Below are 23,524 nucleotides of genomic sequence, written 5' to 3'. Positions count from 1 at the left end.
TTTTTTGTCGTTACAAAATGGCTGCAGTGAATATTACTACTACTGAACAGACACACACACACACACACACACACACAGGACGTGATTCTGGGAACTTTGATTGATGAGGTAATCCATCTGGCTTTGAAGCAAGGGAGGGGAGGACGAGAGCACCGGAGAAGGGAGGGAAAAAGGGAGTGTAGAAGATGAGTGATGATGTAGGTCCAAATCATGATGCAGTTTAGAGATTTATGGATGTGTGTAGGCAGATATGTGTGTTTATGAGGGTGCGTTTTATCTGAAAATATCCGAAGTTGATAGATATTCTTTAAACTGTCCATGCTCCGATTATTATAGAAATGTTATGTATGTTAACGGTATCGCAGTGTGAGAACGAGCACAGACCTGTTTCTCCTCTCTGGGCTTTAACCTGGCTTCCATCACAGCTGCAGTGAACTGGGTGGAGGTGCATCATGGGCCTTAGCTGTGGATGAAAGAATGACGCATGAAATACTTGCTCCAGTCATGACACAAACCAGATGAATGGTGTTTTCACTTACTCCGACAATAAAATTGCCCTGGAAAGAAACTCACCAGCAGCTCAGGAGTGGTCTTTTTTAGCCGGGGAGACTAATAACCCGCAGCTCTCTGATATTTAAGAATCCAGTGACGTGAAAATCACTCTCACAAGAAGAGGAATAACTCAAGTCAGTGTCAGTCTTTTGGGATTGATTTTGTAAAGAGGAAGTGAGAGATGCTTTGCTGCCACATAATGTTGGCACTTGCTCACTGACACTTTATTTTAAAGGAACAGTCCTTCCCCAAATCAAAAGCGCCTGCTTGTCCTCTTACCTGCAGTGCTTTTTATCAAGCTAGATTGTTTTGGAGTGAGTTGCCAAGTGTTGGAGATATCGGCTTTAGAGATGTCTGCCTTCTCTCAAATGTAATGGAACTAAACGGCACTCAGCTTGTGGTGCTCAAAGTGTCAAAAAAGTACATTTGAAAAACTCAACAATAATGTCTCTTGCCAGAGATCATGACCCAGTTACTCGTGATAATCCACAGATCTTGTTGTGAGCAGTTGACTAGCAGGAGCTATTTTCTTTTTACTGACCTACACCTGCCAATCGTATTACTGCACAGAAGCAAGTGTGCATCTCTTGCTGGCTGACCTAGCATCACTGAGCTAGCTAACGTTACAGCCCAAGAGGATGACATTGATGTTTACATCTTACACATTCACACAATCCTCTCGTTCATAGGTAGATTCATACCTCCTTCTGCCCACTGATACGGTTGGCAGGTGTAGTTTACTATAAAGAAAATAGTTCCCACAAGAATGTGATCACTACAAGGTCTGTGGATTTTCTTGAGTTATTGGGTCATGATTTCTGGAAGGACACATTGCTATTGAGTTTTTCAAACACAGACTTTTGGTGCTTTTAGAACCACATGTGGAGTGCCATCTAGATACATTATATTCAAAAGAAGGCAGACATGTCCAAAGCCGGTATCTCAACACTCTGCAACTCGCACCAAAAAAAATCTAGATTGATAAATAGTACAACAGGTGAGCGGAGAAGTATGTATTTTTGAATTTGGGATTAACTGTCCCTTTAAGAAATTACGTCTTGCAAGATACTGGGAACTACCAACACCTTATAACAGATATCAAGGTTTATTTTTAATAGACGTGTTCTCTGTGCTATTTACTATCACAATATAATTTGAAGGTTCTCAAATGTCAAACACGGTGAGGTAATCAGGGTTTAATGACTTGACTGGCAATCGAGACGGTAATCCTGATGAAGAGAATTAATTTTGTCCAAAGAAGCATTTCTAGATCCTTCATAACTACTGCGTAACACATGAGTCATTCAACAGTATAATGTTACAACATGATGCTGCAGAGGCACAGATCAATACTCCAGAGCTACAGATGGAAGAGAAAATTGCTCAGAGATGGATGAGGGGAGGCATTAATGCTGCGGAAAATGTCAGAATAATGAAAGATGTGTATATACAGTATCACTGAGTCACTCTTTAATGACTGCAGGGTCAAATATCAGCGTAAGCCATTAGAGCCGATCTCTGTGCCTCTCTTTCACACATGATACATACACACACGCACGTATGCACAAACACACAGACCTGGCTTGTTCGTAAAACATGGAGAGAGAAGATGACTTAAAAAGAGTCATCGTGATTCTAGGAGGTGGATCCAAGTCTGACAGATAGCCAAAAAATAATAATAGGATGCCAACAATCCTCAGCTTTTGTTGTGAAGAGGCTTCAGGAATATAATGAGAAATCAATGGATATATTGTCAGCAATATAAGATATTGCATAAAATGGGCACCACTGCTGTTTCATTGCTGTACATTTTCTCTTTTGTTGCTTTACACATTTTATGAGGCAAAGAGATTCTGTGTTAGAAAATATGTAAAACAGACACGCTAATTATGTTCACATAGTATTCTGAATATGCACAAGACTGAGGTCTGACCTTTGAAATGAGATTAAAATGTAAGTGGTGTAGGGGTTCTGGATGGCGCTCCATCAGGATCTGTGTTATGCTTCCATCTGCTGGTAGATTGCGTTAAACACGACTACATGCCTGACTGACACTGATCGACATTCCCAGATTAGCCGAAAAAATGTTAGGTGAACAGCAGTTTTGCTGAGTAGTCCTGTGCTCAGCATGTTGCAGACTCTTTTTGCCTCTGACCCCTTGTTATAAAGTCAATTCTCCTTATGACTTCTTGACACAGGATACATGTCCTCGTGTCTTTGTCTCTTCAATCAAAGAGTGCTTCACCCATCTCAGATTTGTTTTATTTGAATATGCTTTTGGACAAAAGGTAAAAGATGTGCTGTATTTTACAAGAAAAAGCACAGATTAGAGAAAAGTTAAAAAAAAAAAAAAAAAAGAGCGTATTAGTCGTTATTTGTAATTGGTATTAAGTACAGATACAGAATACTTTACAAATGCTTTAATTAAAAATATATTGACTAGAGCTTGAAAAAAATGTTTAATGTATGTATTTATTCAATCTGATAAAGGGTTTATTGCAAGGGTAAAGTAGATTCTCAATCAAAAAAATACAAGAAGTATCAAATGCAAATCTCCTTCAAAAACTATCCAAGGCACAGTGTAGGATATGTGCAAATATTAAAATGCTTTTTTTTTTTAACATGGCAACATACTGTAGATTAAAAAGGCCAACATGTTGCGCTTTCCACTTCATCAGGGTCAATGTCAAAGACCCAGCAGTGCTTCTGCTCCTTGCCCTTTAATGTATGTATTTTTGTTAATGGTGGTTGATTTGACCAAGTACATTCATTAAAGTACAAGTATGAATGGAATGACACTTTAGCAGATCGGGGCTAGTTGTTGATTTTGGGCTATTTATAAAATTTTCAGAGCTGAAGCCTCAGACGCCTAGGTCTAACAATGGTACTGAGTCAGTGCTCTGTCTTGACTTGGGACTTGAGTCGGGGCTTGAGTGCTAAGACTTGAGACTTACTTGTGATTTGCAAAACAATGACTCGGTCTCACATCTGCCTGACAGTCATCATGTGACCCTCTTAGATTTATCTGGCAACCCCTGGTGGAGGTTTCTAACTCTCATGTTAGGAACCACTGCTTTAAGTAAAGGACAAACATACAGCACACACATCAGCATTGGAGTTTTGGACCTTTATTGAGACAAATGACTGCAAACAATGACATTGATAATGGGTTAAGCGAAAGATAATTATATGGCGCAAACAAATAAAAAAAAATTTGCATGCAATTTGATTCACTCAGACGCATTTTATTTTATATTTATTGCACATCATTTCTGTCTGTCACTGTGTGTGACATCTCAAAAAAAAAAAAAGGGGGAAACTGGGAAACAGCGCCACCCTACAGCAAACTGATCGCAGAAAATGTAATATGCCTCTGTGAAAATGTGCATGCATCACACATGTGCATGTTTGTGGTTTGGGTGTGTGTGTTGTGATGTGTGTGGGAGTGCGTGTTTATTGATGTCTACAGAGTTGAAGATGACCACTATGTTTCCTTTGTGCATTTATTTTGAAAGTCTTTGTTGGCGTGTCTTTTCCTTTTCTTCCACTGAACGTCTGGTTTTAGTTAGGTCAGGATTGCGTAAAAGCATTTGCTATGAGGACATTTTTGGATTGGAACTTAACATTTGATAGGTTAAGGATCAGTGTTGTGGGACTGTTGCTATGTAAGCCATGATAAAAGCATTAAATTAAGCACGTCAATGTTTGTCAGTCACCTCAGTGCAAATAAAATCATGAGGATGGATGAAGAGCAACTGAGGAAATAATTTAGAATCCAGATTGAATCAACACAAAACAAAGCTTGCTTAAACTGGCATCCTGTCAGCCTCTTTTCAGAATATAAAAGGCAGTTTCTGTTCATTCTGCCTGTGAAATGATAAAGATATAATGGTGGTGAGGCCCTTTAGTCAAGAGGAGATTGCTGAGATTATTCTGACAAGAGGCAGTAAAACTCTTTCTCAAAACAGCTCAGTAAAGTGTTATGCTGGATAATGTCTGTGATCACGATTCAGTTGTCTCCACTGTACTCTGTCACTCTAAACACAGTCTCTGAAAGAGGCACTCTTTGGCTTCTGAAATAGAAAACATTACTCAAGACCAAAAGTCACTCTGGTGCTATGTGAAATAAAGGCTTTTTTGACACAAAGAACCTATTGTTCTTTGAAATACTGGCAGTGTAGACCCACTAGGTGTCAGTGTTGTGCAGCATTTCTCAGACAGGTCTGGGTGGCTGTGGGGGTCCCTCCTAGAGTACACCATTTGGTACAATCCCTCTAGTCTGATGTGTAAATAAAGGAAGTGTATAAATGATAAAATTGCTTATCAAATCTACATGAGTAGGATGATTCAGTGTGTATACATGTTCCTGTTTGTGCAGGATTACCTGACATAGAATTCCGTTTAAAAAAAGGATGTTAAAGATGTACTATTATTTTGACTGATGTCCTTGTTCATTAGCACTTACTCATAAGACTCCAGATCTGCCACTGTATACCCTCCAGTTCTGATTGGTTGTGCCAGATGTTTCCTGAATGTATTTTATATCGAAACGGCAAGAGTGAAATTACAAATGCATGTGAAAATTATCCAGGAAAATGAAATGTGAAAATTCAAAGATAATTATCACATATCAAAGCTGTGGACTCTCATGCTTAGCTATATGATATGGAATGGAGTCAAACTTGAGTCCTACATAGTATTTTTTTTCAGGATCTGAAAAAACTGCGTGAGTAACTAAATCCCCCATTTTTGGCTTGGGTGCTACCTTCCTGGAATGTGAAAAAAGTCTCAGAAATGGGCAGGGCTTGGAGGGGGGCTAGGACACACCTAGTCACCCGTTTGTACCATCTCTCAATCCACAGAACCTCCCTGCCCCTTTACCAGCATCAGCCAATAACATAATTCTATTGCAATAACCAGGTTTCAACCTTTAGAGGGCAGTCACCATGCATATATGTAGAATTTTAATACTTTGCACTCAAATATCAAGACTTGGACCTGAATAAATCAACAAATTTTGCTTTTCAATTGAAAAAAAAAAGTAGTTTGGGGGTTTAGTCATTCCTTAAAAGTCTTCCAACTAGAGTCTGACACCATTAACCTTGTGAATTGAGTCTTGAATGACTTGTTACCCTCCCAAAGATCAGAGTAGAATAGTATCGGCTGGACCAACAAAATACTTAGAGTTTAAAGTAAACTTCTATTACTTTGTGAAAAGAAAGGACATTTTATGAGGTGAAACTACATCATGACATCTTAAAGACACAAAGCTATGAACTGTGACTTGAGACTTGGGTGTCAAGACTTATACATAAGACATGATAAAAAACATTACAATACAATGGGATTATTAGTAATGCACTTCCACCAAAAGGCTTGACTTTGATCATGGCAGTCTTGCCAAATGTCAAAAAAGCATAACATACGGATAAGTGCCTGCTGATTGTGATAAGTACTCTAAAAAACTGTAAGATTACTGTAGGATTCATGGTTTGGCTATAAGTCACATTCCCACTTATAATCAAAGCAGTTAGATTAATCAAAGCATTCTGAGATTTTGCTATTTTTCTATAACTTCATGTGCCCTACTGCACTTAATATCAGGTCTTTCAAAACCATCATTTTTTGTCAGACATCCGAATGTATGTTCAAAGATCTTGGACTATTTCTAGCATAAGAGGAGACATTTTTAGGTGGAATAGGTTCTGCTCCCTAGGGAGGTCTTTAATGAATAGAAATGCAGAGTTTTTGCAAATGTATGTCCGTTAGATCATCCAAGAATTGCTTTAATTAAACCTGTTACCTACCATGTTCCTCTCTGTGCACACCAGTGAATACAGCCATCACTTACTGGACTGCACTGTCTTCCTTATCTGTACCCTACAGCAACAAAAAGTTTGTAATGGATAAATATGAAGTGATGGTAAATCTAAAATGATACCATTAGTACCCTGAGGTGTTTGCAGACTCCTGCCAGGAGTCTTAACAGTGAGTTGCAGCAGTGCTAGTAATAGCCTTGAGAAAATAGAGTGGAGGAACTTCTCTCATCATACAAGCGTTAAAGCATTGGCAATATCTCATGAAGATTATTCAATATGGTTCTTACAGGCTAGTTAAGAGCCAAACCTTTTGCCAGGATCTGTGACGGATGTGGTGAGCTGTTGGGGGACACAACGCTGGACCTACAATGTCTTACAGAATAGAGAGCTTCAGCTATTACCATGTTGGGAGTATCTGCGCCTCCTTGTGGTTTATATGTACAATAGAGTGTCATCAGCATAGCACTAGAGAGATAATCAATGAACAAAAGTAAGACATTTCTGACTGATAGGAAGCAAATTTTGTGTGCTACAAACTGTCAGACTTTTCATGGCACTTGCACAGATGAGAATGAGATCTAGGCAGACTGTTGCCATGCATTGTTCATATGTATACTTCTACATCTATAAGTTGTATAAAGACTAAAATTCTGTGTAAGAAGGCAGGTTGGTGTTGTGGATGGGTCAAACAAACACAGGACTTTCCCCCTGGAGACTGGTGTTCTTGTTCTGTGTGAAATTAAGTGAATCATATAAGTGACTTATTTTACTACCCACATAACTTTTAAGTTTGGGATGTAACTTAATGTTAAGTACGGATGCCCAAATGTGTTTCTTTTCCTAAACCTAACCTACGAAATCTTATGTTAAGTACCTAACTTTATGTTACATACATAACGTGACGACACAATTCATGGGGCACTAATTGGTTAGATATCATACGAACCATTGTATGAGGATATGTTAATCTGGTAAGGATCAACCTCTTACTTACATCTTCCATGAAGCTCTGGCAGGGGAAAAAAAGTTGGTGACACAATATGTTATGTTATAGTGATGGCATAGGTCTATTGACTCCGTCATTTCTATTTTGTCTTGAACTTTTATGTCTTCAGTAAAGCACTTTTGATTGACTTAATTTTGAAAGGTGCTATACAGATAAACTTGCCTTGCCTTGTTTAATTTCTTCTCTATATAATAATTTGATTTTGGAACATTTTGACAGTGGTAGTTTAGAACATTGTGATTAAATGTACAAGTAGATGTGGTTGATATGGACAAAATCAGGACGGAATCCTCTTTTCAAAATCTTTAACATTGGACTGGGTTAACAAAGCTGTTCCTCCAAATGTTACTAAATGTAGCCTTCTTTTGACAAAATTTGAAGGACATTACTAGTTGTGTTCATCAATATCCCTGAACTAATTTACATGCTGGTCACTAGACTTGGTCTTCTTGACACTGAGGGTAGGTTTTGGTGATAATGCAATTTTGAATCCTCTTTGGAGGCATACATTCAAACAGAATGCTGTCCTCTGAAGCCCACATGAAGGCTGCATCCTTGGAAAGAGAGCGTCCCTGAAATGGGAGCTTAATAAATCCAGATTGCTGCTTCACATGATAGTGTGCTATCAAGAATTCATAAGTCATTTAACTTTAATGGATCCACCACTACCTACAATATTACTGCCAAATGGAAACCTAAATGGGAATCCAGGTGGTAAATGCATATTGCATTAAGCATGTGCCTTTCATTTTTCATTTCAAAATGGTGTTGTTAAATTACTTTGGAAAACAGGAAATGATTTCCCTACTTTTAAGATGTGTGCTCAAACTGATTTTGTGAATTTCACCCTTGCAGAGCAATAGCGTCTTCTTGAATGAATTATTTCACTGTATCATTAATATACATTTCATTTTCTTCATGTTGGTTTTGATTTATTTTGGTTTTCGCAGTCTACATGAATTGTTAAATTATGGATGGATTACTGAATGGATGGACGTAGTGGGCACAGGCCAAGCGGCCCGGCGTTCATCTGCAAAATGTCCCTCATAATACCAACCGGAAAAAGTCTTAACATTACTTCAGAAAAGACCAGAAAGAAATGCAATGTCACTGCAAAGAGACACAGTAATTAATTACAAAAACAGGCAAAATAACCACAAAGGCACACAAAGCAACCAAAAAACCCAAACAAAAAAACAACGAAATCTATAAAAAACAAAGAGAAACAAAATGCATATTGGCTACAACAAGACACAAAACAACAAAAAAGAAGTAAAACCACCAGGAGAGTCTCCTGTGTGTTCTGCTCCTATGTTGTAGAGGCAGCGGGGCCTTTAGCTCATCTAAGCCCAGGGGCCCATTTTCTCAGTCTGTCCCATGTTTTAAATGTACATATGTTTAGAGACATCAAACCTTCTATCATTTGACCAATCTGATAAATACCTTTATAATTTGATTACTTTGTTTTTTTTTTAAGTTTGTTTATTTTTACAAGTTTAATTTTATTCCCCAATTTCCAGTGTCTAAGCACTGATTGAAATTACTTAGCTGCCTTATAGCAAAGCTCCGGAGGGAGATTATTATTATTATATTTTTTAAAAATTATTACTTAGTCTTTTTTTCAGTAATGATAATATTCATCATCAACATTATCACAGCAAAGTTCTTGAAGTTAAAGAAGAGACACTGGGTAAGAAAAAAATAAGCACATAAAGAATCATGGCATTCGCACTTTATAAATAAACCTGGGCCTGAGACAGTGTTGCAGTAAGTTTTCAGCAGAGTGTGTGATCTGATGGAGGTGGATGGTGGGGTGTCGGGTTCTGGAGAGAAAGACAGAGAGAGAGGGAGAGAGAGGGGAGGGCCAGCAGAGCCGCTGCTGCTGCGACGTCACTCAGCCCGCTGACTGACTGAGCTCCAGGCTTCAGGCTCAATCTGCGGCCAGCAGCAGCAGAGGTGGTGGGGAGGAGAGCAACATTTGATCCACTACTTTATTTCCTCCTGCGGCTTCTCTCACTGGGGCAGGGAGAACAAAAGACGGACAACTGCATGATTACAGGCGCCAGCTCTCTCTGTCTTCATCTCGACTGTCTGCAAGCCAGGCTAGCTTGATGCTCACTTCAGCCTGCTAGCCTTTGTGGCAGGGCTGCCCATGCATCCAAGGAGCCCCTAAGAAACCCCGGGCTGAGAGAAGCCTCGGCTCTTTTTTTCTAGTCTTGTCCGTGTACAAAAAACAAAAAATTACTCTCCGAGTGGGCAGCATCTTCTGTCATTGCGCACTCAGAAAGCGGATTTCCACTGAGGAGCATCACCGCCTGGGCACGGTTTCCACGTCGTCGCCTGTCTGCAACCTCCAGCTTTTGACAGGACCAAGGGGCGATTGATGACTAATATTCTTTTAAGATAGGCTACAATGTTGCGCACCGTGGCCAACATGTTGGCAACAGGATTGCTTTTCTTGGGATTGTTGCACAGTTTGGAAGTATTCGCTCCGGCACGGGCTATTGATGGTAAGCAGAGCTGATTTTAAGGAGTATAAAATGTAACTATATGAGTGTGTGCATGTTGATTATTATGACAGGACAGGATTAGTAGTGTCTTTTTTTTTTGTGTCTGCATGAGAGGAGAGTAGACTGTGCCCTGAAGGAATGACTGCTCGGCTGAGTGGAGCAACGTGGAGGGGATGAAACCGATGCGAGACAATTAAAGCGGTCTTTTGTTTCTGTCTCCCAGTGCCACATGTGAATATTGCAATGTCACAGCAGCGATCGCACATTTCCTCCTGCCCTCCGCTGGATACAGGCGCTCTCACACATTTACACTGACATTCACTGATGAAAAATCGCAGCACAGGCCCTAACTACCTGAAAGCACTTGTTTACAGATCGATGCATTCCTTTCTTCCTCCTTATTTCTTCTTAAGCAATCAGATCCAAATCCAGGCTCATGGTGTCATGACTTTAAAGATGTGAGCTTTTGGAGCCTTCTGCAGAGAGCTGGAGTGAATCTAATGTGTCTGAGCTTTAGTCAGTTCACGTTCAACAGATCTAACTGAGTAGTGTGCTGATGTGATGACAGCAGTTGTGCTTTTCCTCAATAAATCAACTGTAATATTTCCATACACAGGTGAAGATTATAGGGGAAGACATAGGGGACAATTCCCCCTCAATATAAAGAACATTTGCATTCCCAATGACAAACTCAAGACATTTACACTATAAATTGATGCAAAAAAGACATGCATAAAAAATTGGTGCAAAATTCACCAGAATTTCAGATATTTACTGTTTGATGCTCAAAATCCCCGAACTCCCAGTTTTAAGTGCATCTCATTCCCCAGTCTTCTTTCTATTACTCTGAATTGAATTAAATATACTTTATTTCGAACGCTATTTAAAGAATTCTATGTACATAAAAAAAAAACACAAGCAAAAATAATACGGAACATACATAACAGATTTTCAATAACCATCATAAATTTGACATTTCATGTCCGAAAAAGAGTAGGGAGAAGCAAATGCTGGTCTAGTCCTACACTTGTTCTGTTCTCACCTATTAATCCACAATCATATGATGGGAAATTAAAGTGTGTTTGTGGTTTTGATCTCTTATTGGAAAGTGCATGAGGCTGATGCTGTGGATTACATGCAGTCATCTCAGTCAGTTTTTCCTCTCTAAGCTCAGATGTTTCGTGGTGCTTTTGACAAGCATGTGTAGCACTGCGTCACTATTCATTCTGTTTGTTCGGCTTATCACCTGGGCTGCACAGTGCTGGGAGTCCCTGAATACCGACAGTCATATTGTGATCTGCAGGGCAAGATAGAGTCAAAACAGCTCCCCCCTACGACCCTGCAAACACACACCTTCGCAGGCTGGAACAACTTCTGGAAACTATTAAGCCTCACAGTCCCACTCACGCGCTCCTCTGTTTGGTAAGAAAGGAAAAGGGCGTCATCAAAGGGGAGTTGGTGCAGATGGATTTCTTAAATTTTTTGCAGGTGAAACGGGAATGTGAGTTTATTTTTTGTTCAAATGCTTCTCATTCATCTTGGGAACGCCTGACCTGTGAATAGAAGATGGCTTTTAGTGCAAGAAAATGTCTCCAATACAGACCACCAATCGCTGTAAAGATAATCAGGGTTCTAAATTTAATATTTCATTAAATCCAGTTGGACTTTAACATGCATGACTGACTCAAACCACAGGCTGCATCTTGTGAGATTCATCGTTGAGCCATAAAGGCTTCCCTCAGCCTTTGAAGTCATCTCATTGCACTTGGCAATCTGGTGCTGTGAGGTTCTTAGGGAGCAAAATCCACATAAATTACCACCTTGAAGACAGACTTGGATAGCCTGCAATCACCTGCAGTTTTCTCCCTCCTCCTCCTCCTCCTCCTCTTCAGCCTGACAGCAACAGCTGAGAAACGCTGCCTTTAAAACAAACCGTTTCTGCCTCGGCGCACTGTTATTGTTTCAGTGAAATTTTCCTCCCTCTCAGTCCTAATGCCTTGATTTGATGAGTCAGCCTTGTGCAATACACCAGAGGAGATCGCCAAACCTTAGCTTTACTTGAAAACCCAGTGGGATGCAGAGGCCGCTGTGCTCGACAGAGCCTCTCAAGGAAACATACTGAAATGTGTATTAATCCGTCAGACTGAATGTGAGATTTCCCCAATTACTTTGATTTCTCCTGCCTGTGTTCGCGACGCCCCAAATTTGAAGCAATCCTCACCAGACCTTAGCCGACAAATCAACATAGGAAGCTAGACTCGCTTTCAAGCAAAGTTAAATTGCTTTTTTGACCTCTTTGATTGCCTCTTTAATTTTTAAGCCCCTTTGAACCACATATGTTACTTGTAAAGTTTTTTTTTTTCCAGACTTGCCTGGAACCCGTCTTTTTCCATTTTCTAGACCAGCAAAGATTTACTCTCACTGTCTGTGTACTGTAGCCAGAGCAAAGACCCAGGGCCACCAACAAACCCTGGCTTTAATTGGGTCTAAACTGCTCTTTGTCTCCCAGTGGAGACCTCCACGAACAGCCTCAAATTGTTCAGAAGGCGCTGCTAATTGGGGGCCCGCTGGAAAAGGCCCTAATGAAAGAATTCGCATGGTTTCACTTCATGAAAGCACTGTAACGCCACCTCAAAGAGGGATCACAGGTCCTCAGAAATGGACAGTGCTGTCCCCTCAGGCTTTAAGTGGTGTTTCCTGTGATAATAAAAATGGAGAAATGTATTTGACATCTTGTCACTGAGGACAGGTGTTTTTTTTTTCTCACTTTCATTTAAATGCTTTTGAAGTGAGCCATCTCTATCTGAAGTGCGTCATTCCTCATTTCACGTTTCCTTATTTTTCCTCCCTTAGATGTTAATTCATTTAGTAGCACTGGCTGCTTCTTAATTAACTCACCATCCAGTGCTTCTCCTGGCACTTTCCCCCTGTGGGCTTTCTCTGCTCTAACATTTGGTGGAGGCCTCAGAACTGGCCCAGCATTTGGTTGTTATTGGGGTGGTACTGTCACTACAATGACATCCACATGGCCAAAAGGTTACCACTTTATTGTTTACTGACAACTGAGGGCAATATGGAAAAACAGAGTACATTTGTTAGGTCCTCGTCACTATTTGTCTTATGTCACACAGGCAACATCCAAAAGTGCATGTAGAAAAGCAGCTAATGCAAATAACAGAAGAAGAGTATATTTAACACTGCTATAAATACGTGGTTTGAATGAATGCATAACTAAAAGTTGGTGTTGGTTACTGCCTAAATGCGTTATATGACACAGTGAAAAGCAGCCACGGCTGCATAACTGAGCAGATATAAAATCCAGTACTTTGGTCAGCAGCTTTTCCCGGAGAAAAACAACTCCGAGGCTAAGTAAAGTTCACTCACATTATTACACCCATGGTTTATGTGGCTGAACAGTAATAATGAAACTCTGTGCTGCTGCATAGCCGTAGATTTCCAACTGGCACACAATTGACAATACAGCTGCGTCACACCTGATTTGAAATTTTAGTGCCCTGGAGGTATTCATTGGTAATGGTCACAGTAAGTTTATCCATTTATGAAAATACACCCAGCACTGTTACCTGCTCCTCGTTTGTCTTTTTTATTGAGTGAAATACAATACTACATTTTGAGCCATGAAGAGATAATTTTGGAAAATCTGTTTTTTTTTTTTTTTGTTTTTTTTTTACTGTCTTACACAGAGACAAAAGAGAGGCTAGATACCGCTCTCATATCTGTTCAATGTGTGGCCTGCCAGCAGCCAGTTAGCTTATCTTAGCATTAAGACTAGAAATGGGTTCCTTTTAGGTATTAAAATCACTCTACCAGCACTTCTAAGGTAACCAGAGGACAAGTATGTAGCCCTTTTTCATACACATGTGCCGACATGGCTTGGATTGGCTTGACTCAGTTTGACTCTGCATGGCAGGGATTTTATTCTTCTTACCACAGGGCTATTTCCTTGAAGGTGCTTTCAGCTGAGAATGTGCTTGTCTCCAGTTGATTATGTTTAAAGGCATTGAGACGCCAAGTCAACATTAAAAAAACTAGCGGAGACAAAGCACATTGTTGCATGGCCTCATGTCATCTTTGTCTGAGCCAAAACGTTGCACTTCGCCTACAACCAACAGTTAACCAGTGCATACGTTGTGCACCGGCATGCAAGGAAATAACTCTCTGTGACTGTAGATGCCGCTGGTCTGTATTCCCCATTCAAAAATGGAAACCAGAAAACTGTCTCGATGCTAATTATCCAGTTAACACATTAAAAACACAATCCAACGTTGAAAGAACAAAGCGTCTTTACTGAGCACCAGTGAACAAAAACACAAATCATCAGGAAACTTTTCTGCTCAAGAGTTCAATGGCTTAAGAAAAACATTCTTACCTTATATAACAAATTTGTTAGCCCCACACGTAACCCCTTGTAAAGTGACAACAGCAACCTACTTGGAGAAGGTTGGGCGCGCTTTGACCCTGACCCTGGAGATGGTCTATTTTGGGTGCAACTCGTCACATCTCAGCACATTTACACTGGTAATGGAAATGCAAATGAACTCTGCTTGGTTTGACTTGGTGCAGCCAAAAGTTCCAATGGCAAACCTCTAGAGGAAGTCACTGCTCCCGGCCAAGAAGTAGTCCCACACACAACCCCTTGTGAAACCATAAATATTTGTTTTTACACTTTTTTTACACGCTTTTGTGCAGATTAAACAAAAAGGCTCAGTGAGCCTAAGAGATGTAGGCAGATGGAGCAAAGGTAGCTGTTCCCCTGTTTCCAGTCTCTATGCTAAGCTAACTGTCTCCTGGCTCCAGCTTCACACTCAGTGGACGGATATGTGGAGTGGTATCAATCTTTTCTTCTGAACTTAAGTAAGAAACTAAATGAGCGTATTTCGAAAACTGTTGGACTATTTTTTTATTTGGCAGTGGTAAAATGCTCCCAGCCAGGTTTGCAAATTAGCACCAGTCATGTAAAAGTGGCTGCCAGATTTCAGGCTCAAAATAGAGATTTGCTATTGAGTATCTGTTGAATTTGAACATTTATCTCTTGGTGGCTGGTAGATGTTCACATTTTAAAGAGATAATTTCCCACTCAGCTCCCTACTCATTCTGTTCATCTCATATAAGAAATGGAAAAGGATCATACAAAAGAGACTTCTTTATAATGCCCTGAAAATACTACTGGAGGCTTTCAAAAGCAGACATCTATTATCACCAAAGTGGTCTGGGTACATGCGGCCAGGCTTGTCAGAACCGCCCCATGACCCACTTTAGAGTTATGACCCACTGATTGAGAAACACTATCTAGATGGAGCTATTTAAGGAGAGGAGATAGAATCCGGTCTCAGGAGGCCCTCTGTAAGAATATGAGCACAAACTTGCTGGAGGACATCATGAACATGTACATATACTGTGGATTCACAATAAATTAGGCAGCAACTTTTGACACCACAAATATCAATACATGAAGGTAAGGATAAGGGGAAAAAATCACTGGCAATCGCAGACTTAGGAAAATGCTAAGCCCTACCTGCCCGAAGTCTTTGATTTGTAGTTAAGACCAAATGCTTAGGTGGAGGCTGTATTGGCTGGAAAACCTGTCTGACTCAGTGGTTACTATCTCTTTGGACCAAAATGACAGAAATCCCTCCTGGGTGATGACCAAAGGTTTAATATTACTCATTTATCACGGAGGGAGAGATGCCTTTTTGCCTAATTTTTCTTTCTGCATTGTGGAGGATAGAAACAAGTACAATAAAAATTGAGTAACACAATGTGCTTGTAATTAGAGAGAGTAGACAACTCAGAATTTAATTCACAGTTATCATTATATCTATCTTGGTGGTAGCTCTCTGTATTCAGCTGTTCATAAATGTTGATCAAATGTGTTGGGTTTAGTTGACAGTGCAAATGTTGTCTAAAATTATTCATAAGTAAGTAAATATATTTACATTATTTAGGTTAATGGTATCCAGTAAGCTTATGACATTGTCATTGTGTACCACAACAACCAGTTGACAAACACACACCAAAAAAACTAAGCTAACATAGAGAAATTTATACATTTCAGCTTTTAACGTGAAAATGTTTTTTTTTGGCCACTTGGGGGCAGCAGAAACCAATTGCAAATATATTACACTAACATATTATTATCTTCTAAGTTTACATGGCAAGTTAGTCACAGTTGCCTATTTACACATCCAGCAGATATGGGGTAGCATTAGTGTTCGTTTGGAGTCGTGTTAACAATACAGTATCAATATAAAATTTGATTATTAATCCAATCTCTGCAAGGCTTCAAATGCATAGTTTTGGGGTAAAAACAGATGTTTTGTTCGATAGCTGCTTTGGTTAAACTTCTTGTAAATCCAAGTGCGAAGAAAGCCATTGTTTTGATTTATAACCAAAGCTCACTTTAGTTTTATGTCAAAAGCACTTTAATATGAAATTTACACAATTTTCTTGATATATCACCCACAGAGGAAGCAACAGATATTTCACTGTGTGGTTTTACATCAGCAGCTACTATTATCAGTCTGGGAATGATCTATTTAAGAGATCATGCTCCCTTTATAATTCAGCAGATACATTTGTATCTGCATGAGTAAGACTGTGTGTAAATGAGAGAAAGTTGCATGTGTTATCGGAAACTTTATTAGTGATGAAGGTGTTATGATGAGCAACAGTCCTTCGCATGGCTGTTTTTCAGTGTGAATGTTATCATGGGCGGATTATGAAACGGTGGGCCCAAAGAAACAGATATGCAAAAGGCCGCACCACCTCTTTTACACAGGAGCAAATCACGCAGACTTTATGCTGGATTTGAATGTCATAATTAATCTTTTTGTGGTTTTGTTTTTCATTATGGTCGTTTTGTTTCTCTTTGTGAATGTTTTTTGTCTCGTTGAAGTTGTTTTGTGCCTCTCTGTGGTTTTTGTTTGGTTTGTGGCTCTTTATAGCTACTTTATGTCACCTTGTGGTTGTGTTGTGTCTCTTTGTTGTCGTTTTGTATCACTTTGTTGTCGTTTTGCGTGTGTCCATAATGTTTTGTCTTTTTGCAGTTCCTTTTGATCTCTATATGGTGTGTTTAGTTAATGTGAGTGGCAGTATGCAGGTGAAGGACGGGGGGGCAGTACCACCTTATTCACACAAGGCTCAAGTTAGCAACCGCAGTTCTGCACATGTACACCTAACTGCTAACGTTTTGACATTGTGTAATTCTCTCAGCTTGAAGGGTTTTATCACACGTGCAGTATTGTTTGTATACATCAACAATTGTGCAACCTTATCGTATTTCTACTTTTCCTTTCCCCATTCTGTATTTATGTAACAGGAACCCATGTTCAACCTTTAGCACCGAGGCTAGGCGGTATCAGGGTCAGGTTGGATGACTTGCACTGATCCGTTCACACCAACAGCATACATGGGTTTAACTTGCTCTTCTGTGTCAGTGTGAAAGGACTGTTTGTGTTGTTCAATGCACAATGGAGGCTATATTGCCCGTTGTCGCTGCCTAAGATTGAGCCTATCTGTTTAAATCATTTATACACAAGATAAATCCCAAGTGTCATTTTACTTTGCTTGTTGCAAACATCATTGAATTTCAGTCCCAGCCCCAGATAGAAATTGTATTTTTTTTAAAGATAAAATGTTACCAATCTAGGCAGGAAAAAAATGCAGTCTATTTTCAGCATCAGCCCACACAACAAATATGGTTATTCACATCCATTTAAGCCTCTGCTACAGTTTTTCTCGACTGACATCCATTTTTGTCCTGGACAAAAGTGTGACAGAGCAGACTCACACCTATTGTAGATTACTTGTGAATCCATTTGCCTGTAGATAGAAAATTGAACCAAACAGACCGTATTCTTCTCTACAGTACATCGATAACAGGATTCCCCACAACTGATATTTTTTAGAAGCGTTACACATGCAAACATTACATCTTCAAAGATGCATATGGATCAGCATCAAGGTCCTTATTCATGCAAACGTGATTTAGATTTGTCCCCAAACTTCTAATCCTAAACACAAAGTACCCAACCATAACCTTAACATAAGCCTAATTGTAACACTAATCCCTCAAGCAGGCGTTCACCCTTCACTTAGTGGCAGAAATCTCCTCACATGGACCCACAATCATTATTTCTGCTTTCCGCCTGAAAACATAACGTGGTTGAGAGATGTTTGTGGTCAATACCTAAAAAAACATTAAGGTGATACTGCATCCAATGAATCTCTATGAATGTAATTCTGAATATTGTGGTGATCTTCACATTTACTGTGGAGGATTTCCCACACTCAACTGCATGTGTGTAGGCAGCGTGGCCTCTCTGATTGTGTGCATTGTGTGCTTCTGGGAAGAGAATGAGCAACTGTTTGCTCTACTGTTATTAGCCTACACACACCATTACTACATTGAATATATTTGAGAAATGTCCCTCAACATCACATTTGTCTTTATAGTTTGGAGATGATGAGGTACTCTGAACACCTTGTGTGTTTGCATGCTGAATTGACTGAACTGGTTATCAAGATTGCTGAAATATAAAGAAGGAATAGTTTGACATTTTGGGGAATACAATTATTGACTTCCTGGAAGAATGTTAGATAAGAAGATCAATACCACGCTTATATCTGTCTGTTAAATGTTAGTCTACTGTCAGCTGCTGGTTATCTTAGCGTAGCACATCCATTGGAAACAGGGAACCAGTTGGCAAATTTGCAAAGCCTAGGATTGGGAAGGAATAACCCACCCATCCCTGCCTTTAGTTTACTGGTACTAGTTGCCTCTGTTGGTGAGATTGGCTAGGTTCAGTAAAAATCAAACACAACCCACTCACTCAGAATATAACTTGTTAAAACTGGGTGCTGAAAAACTCAAAATAGATATCAAAGCAGTCAAAATAGGACAGCACTCAGATACCGTGTTTTTTTGTGTGGCAGTAATAGAAAATGCTGTGTTGGAGTACTGTACTATTCTGACTGCACTGGTTAGGTTTTGGCTAAAGGAGTGGGATTGGGTAGGGTCAGATTGGGTAAGAATGACAGGGTGGGCCAATCGGAGGCAGGCTAAGGCAAAGCAAGGTTGGCCATCCCTTTGCTATCCTAAAGACCGTAACCCTGGCTCTGTCAGTGTTAATATATTTTGGCTACCAACTTCTTTAAAACCAATCTCAGAACCCATCGGCTTCTGAAAATGTTTTAGCCTCTGGGGGCAAAAAACAGTATTTTGATGGTTCCATTGTAGCCAACAGATGTCGGGGTAAAAGATATTTTGACAATGACTTCTACACGGTGGTTGTTGTTTACAGTCCAATTAGCAACTTGAGACACACGTAAGGAGTTGGTGCAGGTCCAGATGAAATTCCAGCTAATCTCTTTTAACAGATATCGCCATATGAATGCAGATGAATTAGACAGAAAAGACAATATAAATTGCTGTCAGATATTAGCCATTTGTTTCAAGAACTCAATTCACCCAACACATTCCAGATCTTTGCCTCCCAATGCGCACTGTTTGCTGAAAGTGATTGGTCAATACTACTTGGACCAAAAACAGACAACATTGGGAAACCAGAACGCCTCCGATACCAAAGTCTCGTACTGTTTTCTACAGATTCTGCATTTATTTGCAGATATCTGTTTGTAGAGATTACTCTTGAGCTCACTTATTGTGTAGTATCTTGTTTAATTGGGGGTTTTGGGTTTTGATTCGGGTAAGGGGTTAGAGTACAAGAAAAAAAGGTGTGAAGAAATGGGCCTGACTTTTTCTTGGCTAGAAGAAATAACTTCCTAAGAAAATATAAACCATCAGTTGTAGTTTTTACAGTCCAGTTTCTGTATAAATCAAATAAACAATGTGAAACATATTTATTCGTGAGCGTTGGAGGTGTATGTCAGCAGAACATGTTACCTTTGGCCAGAAACAGGCTCTCTTTTCCCCGTTTCCAGTCTTCATGCTAAGCTAAGCTAGACTGACAGAAGTTGTAAAATTCTTCTCATCACATTTTGCCAAGTAGCAAAAGATTTCCCAAATTTCAAACTCTTTTAAAGTGCCTCTGACTGTCATGTTAGCTGATTTCAAATGTAGTGCTCCAAAATTCTGTAATGGCAGCAAATGTCAGGCTCAAATGTAAATCTATATAATATTGCTAAGAAGCTCAGTGATGAGAAATTGACTGTGTTACTTATCAAATGGCTTGTTCAAGGTTTAATGATCACAGCATAGGCTGTCATTATCATTGCTCAGCTTTTTTATCACATGGATAGTGAATGTGAGAGAACCTTCTAGAGAATCTTGTCTCGTTTCATGGAGCTCATGCACACTGAGGCTTGAAACTTGTACTGGTCTTATGAAAAGGCACTAAAGAATTTCATATAATCTTCTTTAATATGCTTCCCTCGGCAGCATACTAAGTAGGCTTAATTGTCATTTTTCTCCCCGTGCAGCTTCGTGCAGCATGTGCTCTGGCGGTGGTGTGGCAAAGGGATTTGTCTAAACTGACTAGCTTGATAATGGCGGATCACACCTTGTGCTTTTCTGCTTCGTCCCCAACTCCGCTCTTAATTTCGATTTAATCCTTATGTGGAAGTGAGGGAGGTCGTAGGTCTCCTCCCTCTGAGCTCCGACGCTGCCTCTAGTACAAACAGCAGTCGTGGTTGATTACCACTCAGGGGTTGAGACATGGTAAAATCTCAGCCAGACATCCAAATAGCTTTTAATTAAGTTCACATTTGATTACTCTGCTTGGCTCGATAGGCTCTGCCTCGCACTACCAGAGAGAGTCCTGTTAGATTGACTTTGCTTGTGCTCAGATCTGACCTGTAAAATAAAAAAAAAGAAAAATGAAAAAACTCTTGCAGGCAGGGCCGTGTTGTCCTGCATGACGGAGCCCCATTTTACTTGGCAGCTATCACCAGACATGAGCACATTCCTGATGTTAATTCTCCGCAGCTCTAAGTGCATGCATAACACACACTTACACACAGATGGTTCCAGAAACGCAGAAAACATCTCTTAAAAACACGATTAAATGAAACAATCATTAATCATCCAGACAATGACGGAAGCATCCCCGGACTTTTACTCTGGTTGCTTTTTTTCAAAATACTGATATAATAATAGTGACTGCTATGTTTACATGAATCATTTCGTTGTCCATTTTCTTGTCTAAATTCGGACTTTTGCTCAGTTTGTTCGCTTACTGACTAGATTTCCAGCTCCAGCAAACTCTGCCGGAAAGGTTTATTTAAGAGGCACAGCTGGGGCCTCTTTTCCTCTGTTTTGTAACATGACAAATTGGAAAACTTTTTTTCCCCTCCCTCTTCCTTCTTCTCACTCTCTTCCATTACAAACTCCTGAGGCGTTCGTGCCTGGGCTGTGGAGGAGGATGAGTAGGTGGCAGGCCGCAGCTAAACAAGCCGAGATAGACTCTCACCTCGTTCTTTGGTCCTTAGCAGAACCCTCTCAGGTCAGCCTGAAGGTCAGCAAACGAGACCCCTGCCCCACTCTCTTTCTTCTCTATGTCAGTCTAACATTTTGGATTTGTTGTTGCTGTTTGCTGTCTCATTATTGGCCAAACTTGGTCTTACATCATCTAAATCCAAAAACAAACCCCACAGGCTGAAGACAAAATATTAAAAAACATTTCTCACTTGATATTTTGTAGACTTTTCAGAGTTGTTTATCATTAATATCCCGCAGCATTTCTGATGTTTCATTCCGTCGCATTTATTTAGCTATGAGTCAGTGTTAATCTGGTCACGCTGCAGTGTTATTTCAGCCTGTGGCCCTCTCTTAAAAGATAAAGTGCGTCTAAAGATTTGGTCAATGGGCGTCAATGTCGAGATTGATTACACACAATTCAGGTTGTTTATCTTGTCCTCATATAAACCTCCCCTTCCTAAATATTTGAAAAGATAATGAAGCTTTATCATGTCTAACGGTGAAGAGTATTTGGGATAGTAGGGCCGTCTTCTCCCCTTGAGAAATATGTTTTATTAGTGCAAGTACACGCTATCTTCCGTAGACTAAACTGCATGTTTCTTTTCCCAGCAGGCACTTCAACAGTCTCTGAAAAACTTTGCCATGCTCTTACTTCAGCCCCCACCTGGTGCTTTTGCGTGGCCTGCCAGCTTTATTACCCTCAGTATTTTTTTATGAATCAGTAGAATCACCTCCTCAGATCTGAGCGGATTTATCCTGAGGAAGTTTATTGTTTGTGTGTGGTAAAGGAAAGCGGCTGCTGACATGCAAAAGCTTTAACTTTGTGCATGCGCAAATACATGTCCATGCTGAAGTTGAATTTCTACACCTCTGTCCTTCTCAGTCTCTAACAGTAAGTGCAGGGGAAACCCAAATCTGTTATCTTGAAGTCAGGTAGATTCCAGGGTTATGAAATGAGAATCGTTCGACAGATCTACACTGAAGATAATCCTCCACAGAAAAGGGGGAATCAATGAGCTTTTTTTGCCACGCTAGCAGCATGGCTCTCTTGATGGAAATGTCTGTCCCTCAGTCCAACACTTTTTGTCCAGCCTGAAATATCTAAACAACTATTGGATGAGTTCCAATAAAATCCTGTACATACGTTCATGGTCCCCAGAGGATGAAACCCACTGATTTTTGGTGATCCTCTGACTTTTCATCTAATCTCATGAGGAGGTTGTCATGTTCAGAGTCCAGTACAATATTTTAGCAGCTACTGGGTGGTTTGCAATGAACTTTTGGATTTTAGAGATATCCACCTTACCCTTAGGATGAATCCTTTTGACTGGTGCTCTCCTGTCTCTTCCTCTATGACACCAATAGGTCATAGCTCTCACATATCTGGGACAGACAATCATGGTATCCAGTAGATGAATCCCAATATTTTAAAAACATTTTTTTTTTGTCATGAGTTTGACATTAATGGCTTTGAGCGAAAATGTTTCAACAATTAGGCTATTGAATGGATTGCCACGACAGTACAGGCATTAGTGTCCTTCTTGGGATGGATTGTAATAACTTTGGCCATCCTCTAACTCTTTACCTTGTACCTTCATCGTTTACAAATTTTAGGTTGTCTGATTATTTGGTTTTATGACCAAATATCTGCAGAACTAATGACACCAGCTTGAGCTGTTCTTTGTGTTTAGTGCTAATGCTGCTTTTCATTTAGCTACCTCAGAATTTGGTGCTTGGAATGACATCACACCTGAGTTGACAGTGTTTCAGTACAAGTCAGAAGACCAAAATGTTGCGAGCAATACCTGTTAGCAATAGCCTACCAGTTAATAACAATGCATTGTGCCGTGCATTGCACATACAAACAACGTGCAATTTGTTAATAGATAGGAGTTGGACATTGTTGTGTGTAAAGTTGTCTTAATTAGACAAAAAAAAAGACAGAAGTGTTAATAAACAGTATATTACCACAGGTTGTATTCTTGAATTGATGTGTGCAGCAGCCATCTTTGATTTTGAGGTCAGGGTTGGTGAGGTTTCTCTAGTTTTCTGAGTCAATTATCAGACTTCAGGGGGCATTTCAGTTGAGTTATCTGCAAGTTTGCAGATAGTAAACTGATTTCTGAAATTCAGATTTGTAAGCGTGTCTTCCTCTACTGTCAGAGCACTGGAAAAGTTA

The 23,524-nt window shown here is 39.9% G+C and overlaps 1 protein-coding gene across 2 annotated transcripts in view; it reads left to right on the top strand.

Moving 5' to 3' along the window:
• The first annotated feature begins 9,284 nt into the window (after positions 1-9,284).
• Positions 9,285-23,524, top strand: part of lrp1aa (low density lipoprotein receptor-related protein 1Aa) — a 125,753-nt gene continuing 111,513 nt past the window's right edge. For both annotated transcript variants that reach the window (XM_042499984.2, XM_088084293.1), the window contains exon 1: positions 9,285-9,887. In XM_042499984.2, coding sequence (XP_042355918.2) covers positions 9,791-9,887 — 97 coding nt within the window. In that variant the 5' untranslated portion in view covers positions 9,285-9,790. The remainder of the gene's footprint in view (positions 9,888-23,524) is intronic.

Source organism: Plectropomus leopardus, chromosome 2 (genome assembly GCF_026936395.1).
Source record: "Plectropomus leopardus strain MGB_pleo_1.0 chromosome 2, ASM2693639v1, whole genome shotgun sequence".
Taxonomy (NCBI): Eukaryota; Metazoa; Chordata; class Actinopteri; order Perciformes; family Serranidae; genus Plectropomus; species Plectropomus leopardus.
The sequence above is the reverse complement of the archived record's forward strand: the minus strand, read 5'-3'. Positions and strand labels throughout refer to the sequence as shown.